Source organism: Microtus oregoni, unplaced genomic scaffold, assembly GCF_018167655.1.
Source record: "Microtus oregoni isolate MIOR12 unplaced genomic scaffold, Mior012 000004F_ref0000308, whole genome shotgun sequence".
NCBI lineage: Eukaryota > Metazoa > Chordata > Mammalia > Rodentia > Cricetidae > Microtus > Microtus oregoni.
In genome coordinates, this window is record NW_024543063.1 from 18,346,264 (window position 1) to 18,351,551 (window position 5,288).

The 5,288-nt window shown below is 46.9% G+C and overlaps 1 protein-coding gene across 1 annotated transcript; it reads left to right on the forward strand.

Moving 5' to 3' along the window:
* The first annotated feature begins 1,928 nt into the window (after positions 1 to 1,928).
* Positions 1,929 to 4,457, forward strand: Kcne4 (potassium voltage-gated channel subfamily E regulatory subunit 4). The gene is made up of 2 exons (XM_041650391.1): positions 1,929 to 2,010; positions 2,624 to 4,457. The coding sequence occupies exon 2, from the start codon at positions 2,650 to 2,652 to the stop codon at positions 3,160 to 3,162; it is 513 nt and encodes a 170-aa protein (XP_041506325.1). The 5' UTR covers positions 1,929 to 2,010; positions 2,624 to 2,649; the 3' UTR covers positions 3,163 to 4,457.
* Positions 4,458 to 5,288: the final 831 nt, after the last annotated feature.

Genomic DNA, 5,288 nt, shown 5'->3' on the forward strand with positions numbered 1-5,288 from the left:
CCACAGGTCAGGGAACCCTGATTGCTCTTTGAGCTGACGAGGGAGGGGGACTTGATTGGGGGAAGGGGAGGGAAATGGGAGGTGGTGGCGGGGAAGAGATAGAAATCTTTAATAAATTAATTAATTAATTAAAAAAACAGAAAAAAAAGACCTCAGTGCCAGCTGGGGAGTTTTGGGGTAACCACAGGACAAAGCATCAGATGAGTAGTCTGGGACCATGGACTCTTGGCTCAACTCTTTTCTCAGGATGCCTGTCAGAATTCACGCCTGGCACAAAGCCAGACTTACAATGACAGTTCTGGCACAAGGGCCATATGTGCGCTACCTAGTCAGAGGAAGGTTTCCATGTTTCTTCTCAGCTTCAACTCCGTGACAGTAGACCCATCTGGGATGCTCTGTTTAGGGTTGGCTTGTATGCCAGTCCCACTGCAGCTCCTAGATCGGAGGCTGCTGGAGGTGAAGGCCAGGTTACTGCCAGTTTGCTTGGATTTAGAATGACAACCTTCTAGAGTAACATCTCAGGGAGCAAGTGACTTGGCGACCAAGTCCTTGGTGACTCTTCCCATGTCACTCACAAGGCGCCCACCTAGGTATTTAGAACTTGAATCTTGCTTGGAGGCTCACTAAGAGAATACCTGCTTCTTTCATGACCTGCCTGAGATACACGAGAGGCATGGCCTTATAGGACTCTTTTTTTTTTATTGAAAAAAAAAATTTCTGCCTCCTCCCAGCCTCCCATTTCCCTCCCCTTCCTCCCACTCCTCTCCCCTTCCCCCCCTTCTCTCCCCCTCCCTCTCAGCAGTCCAAAGAGCAGCCAGGGTTCCCTGCCCTGTGGAAAGTCCAAAGTCCTCCCCCCTCCATCCAGGTTTAGGAAGATGAGCATCCAAACTGGCTAGGCTCCCACAAAGCCAGAACATGAAGTAGGATCAAAACCCAGTGCCATTGTCCTTGGCTTCTCATCCCCAGTTAGGTCTTTGGGCAGCTGAGGGTAAGGTACCTGAACTGGCCCTATCCTATAGCCATACTGATGAATATCTTGCATATCACCATAGAACCTTGTAGGACTCTTAACGGCTCTCACCGCCACTTTTCCACCTCACACAGATCACTGAAAAGAGAAACCGGAAGATTTTTGTTTTCCAGAGGAGTTTATCTTTGTAGCCCAGGCTGACATGGAATCATAGTTCCCTTGCTTCAACCTCTCAACCACTGGATCCCTGGGTAGAATCTGGGAGTTTCCCAAAGAGACTATAGAGAATGTATTTGTAGGCTTGGTGTGAGGCAGGTAGAATCTCTGTGCTTTTAAAGGGCTAACCTGTGCTAGCCAACCTTGTCTTTTTAGAGTGGTTCAGAGGAAAAGAACTTAAAATAGGGTTCTTAGAATTCTGCTTGCTGAACAGCCCTGTCCCTCACTAGCCAACAATTTTACCACACCAGTCCGAGGCAGGGGCTAAGGAAAGGTTTATCAATTAGTAGAAGAATTTAAAATGGAAGCCGTTATCCCTTCACTAAAAATTCTGCATTTGCTGCCAGCTGTCTTTGATTCTAATGACAGGGTTGGATTTCCTGTGAAAACCTATAGATGACAGAATGGCTACTTCCTGCAAGGGAAATGAAACATAAACTCCTCCTCCTTAGTGGCAGTCAGCATTGGGGTAACATTTCAAACACAGCACACTCTTTCTCCTCTTTCGCACATAGCTCTGGCCACCTGAATCTTCTTGTTCTGAGCAGAGGTGGGAGGAGCAAGCAGCTCCTACTCCCCCCCTTCTCATCCCAGCTGCAAAGTTCAGGGAGTTGAAGTGCAGTGCTTTGAGTTCACTGCTGGCTCCGCCACAGTCAACCCCTGTTGTAAATTTTCCTCCCAGAACACGTGACGATGCATTTCTTGACTATATATCCCGAGGACAGCAACGGGGCTGTCAGAGCGCGGAGCCTGACACAGAAGGAAAAGGTTCTCGGATTCAGCCGTGTAGGAGTTCCACACTTGGGACGAACTGTCAGCCTTTGGTAAGTGAGCGAGCCTCCTTCTCTTCGGAGACACGCGAGAGAAATAGTTTTAACTATTAATAGAGAAAGTTTTCTTGCTTTTTTTTTTGTTCTTCTAAAGAATCTTAACTTTGGATTTGAGAAAGCGGAAGCTTTTGAAACAAAATGCAAAGTTTGCTTTTGCTTTGCCAGTAAAAGTATGCCTTTGAAATGTTAAGATAATATTTTTTCTATGAATTCCTAGACAGTATGTAATATTTAAAGTTCAGAACTAATGCACGGTTATTTTCCAAAATGCAAATAGAGGCAATCTATCTATCTATCTATCTATCTATCTATCTATCTATCTATTTATCTATCTATCTATCTATCTATCCATCATCTATTAACTATCTTTCTATCTGGTGAAAGTTTTTCTCTCTTATTCCATTTCCTCCCTTGTTTTCTTACTTGTTCCAAGCCTTCAGCGCTAACCCCTGTTAACTGTTTGACAGGATGCCTTACGTTCTGCTATTTCTTTCATTCCTATTCTTGATGACCTCTTCGATCTATTGCAACTTCACGAGCCATGTGCTTGCCTTCTGCCTGTCCTGTGAATCCACGAGGAAGGTCTAACTTGCAGCTTTCTCCCCAGATCCCCACTGTGCGAGCGGCGTTTCAATGCTGAGGATGGAGTCTCTGAACAGCACACACCCCAGCACTGCAGCCTCCAGCAGTCCCCTCGAGTCCCGTGTGCCTAGTAACAGCAGTGGCAATGGCAATGAATACTTCTATATCCTGGTCGTTATGTCCTTCTATGGCATTTTCTTGATCGGAATCATGCTGGGCTACATGAAATCCAAGAGGCGGGAGAAGAAGTCCAGCCTCTTGCTGCTGTACAAAGACGAGGAAAGGCTGTGGGGGGAGGCTATGAAGCCGCTGCCCATGATGTCTGGCCTGAGGTCGACACAGGTGCCCGTGATGCTGAATATGCTGCAAGAGAGCGTGGCGCCTGCGCTGTCCTGCACCCTCTGCTCAATGGAAGGGGACAGTGTGAGCTCCGAGTCCTCCTCTCCAGATGTGCACCTCACTATCCAGGAGGAAGGGGCTGATGATGAGTTGGAGGAGACCTCTGAGACACCTCTCAATGAAAGCAGTGAAGGGTCTTCAGAAAACATCCATCAGAATTCCTAGCACCCCCCAGGACCCTGGAGGTGGCTCCGTGAGCCACACTTGACAGAGGAGAGATATTTACCAAGTGCCTGGTTTCACTTTTGCTCTGCAGCTGCCACTTTGAGCAGACTGTGGGCAAGCCCCCAAAAAGGGGGAGGGAGAGACAAGGCTCATCTGGAGTCCTCAAGGTTCCTGTGGTTCGGACCCACCACTGAAAAAGTCCCAGAGACACACAGCATGACCATTTACTCTGGGGTCTGGGTGTTGGGGGTCCCTGTTCAGCATCTGGCTGGATAACGTGTTGTTATTTTCACTGGATGCCCTGGGTAACTTCTGCAGCTTCTGTCTGTGCCCAGGGCTGACAACTGCCCAGGGCAGGCTGAAGGACTACTTTTGATTTGTTAATTTGCCTAGAGCTTTGTTCTTCTAGATCTAATCGGCTGTAAGTATCTTTATTGTGTGCCTGTGGCACTTGGTCACAGAGAGTTACACATTTCTTTGGGAGGTCTTTTAGATTATGAAGGGGAATACTTGACGGGCAATTTGCGATATGGAAAAAGCTGGAGGTAGAACCCAGCTTGTTTGCACAATGCAAGGAGAGAAAGCAATGTGTACATATGTCCGCGTTAGCGGAGGGTATAAGCTATGACCTATTTTGAGCTTTTGTCTCACCTGTGAGCTTGAACTCTGACTTGTGACTGTACAGCATTGCAGGTGAGCATGGCTTTCTTTGTCAGCGAGCTTCCTCAGAATCAAGCCCCCATTCAGGATAGCTGTTCAGGGTGGCACTCCTGACCTTCACAGATTGGGTAATGGTAGGGTTATATGAGGCAAAGGCATTGATAGCTCTGCTATGGCTCTTTTTCCCAGCCTAGTTTTCCGAAGCCAGAGAGGACATGTGTGGGCCTCGCAATGTGGGATTTTGTCACGAAGCTGAGACCTAGAAGTACATATTCAGGAGAGGTTGCACAGAGCTGAGGTCCAAACACTGTGTTTCCTGAACTGAGCTCTGACGCTCATTTACTGTGTGGTCCTGGGCTTGTCATCATAAGGTTCATTGCCTTCATGAGGCTCCCGAGGCTGTGCAGCCCCAGGGGGCTGGGAGGACTTCTTTAGACTTTGTACTGTGTGATAAATCCTCCAAGGCCTGGGGTGAGGAAGTTTGGACCAAGTATTTTCCCTTTGGCCGCTTAGTCTAGAGAAGGATGTGTTGACTTAAAGGCGCAGTTGGAGACTAGATGGTGTAATTGGGAATTTGGGGCTCATCAGCCGCCATCCCTACTGTAGCTTTCCCAGGACGGGACCGAAGAAGCAGACAGCTCAGTTTCCTCTGCAGAGTTCTGTAGAAGGGAGGATGTTAAAGTTCCCAGCTGAGGGAAAGAGAAGGCTAAACGGAGCTTCACAGAGCCACTTGCCAGTGCTCCATGTCATCCTGTGGTCCAGAACTTGCAGAAGGTCTTTTGCCCACCGAAGACCTTCGAAAGGAAGCAGAAAAAAAAAAAAAACCCAAATGCCAAGCTTGACTCTAATGAAAAACCTTTTTAATTTTTATTTATCCTAGCTCTCCCTGGGTTGGAGACAAAGCAGTTACTACTGTCCCTGTGAGGGACTAACAATTTAGGAGCTGGTTTTTCAATCAGTTTTTGATACAGAGTTAGAGGTAATTTGCATCGGAGAGGGGAAGGGGCCCTCTGTTCACATTAAGATTCAGAATGTGGATCAACTCCAAAGGGGGCTCTTTAAGTAGAAAGAAGCCAAGTTAAGTTTGGCCTCTTGCCTGGAATCACTTGAATTCTGAAACTTTACTGCGACAGACATGTGCGTTGTCACATTTTCCATTGCTTAATCCCGGTTTGGTGCAAGTCTGTCTCTGCCTATTACAAAGTGATGTATATACTTCCTTCTCATACATTGAGCTGTAGACAGTTCTCTTTTGTATTTAATGGTTTGTAATTTTCACAAAACTTTTTAATTTAAATAAACACATTTTCCCGAGAAGTCGTACTTCTTTGATCCTTCAATCGACACATAAATTTCTAGTTTTTATGCTAATGCAAGGCATGACTGGATTCTGCTCGCCTCCAGGGTCAGGCTCCCACAAAGCCATGTCTTTGGCCCCCACACAGTGAGCATGTAGGGTCATTTTT

What these genes read in the sequence shown, in the direction of transcription:
- Kcne4 (XM_041650391.1), top strand. Translation starts at nt 2,650, where the DNA reads ATGCTGAGGATGGAGTCTCTGAACAGCACACACCCCAGCACTGCAGCC.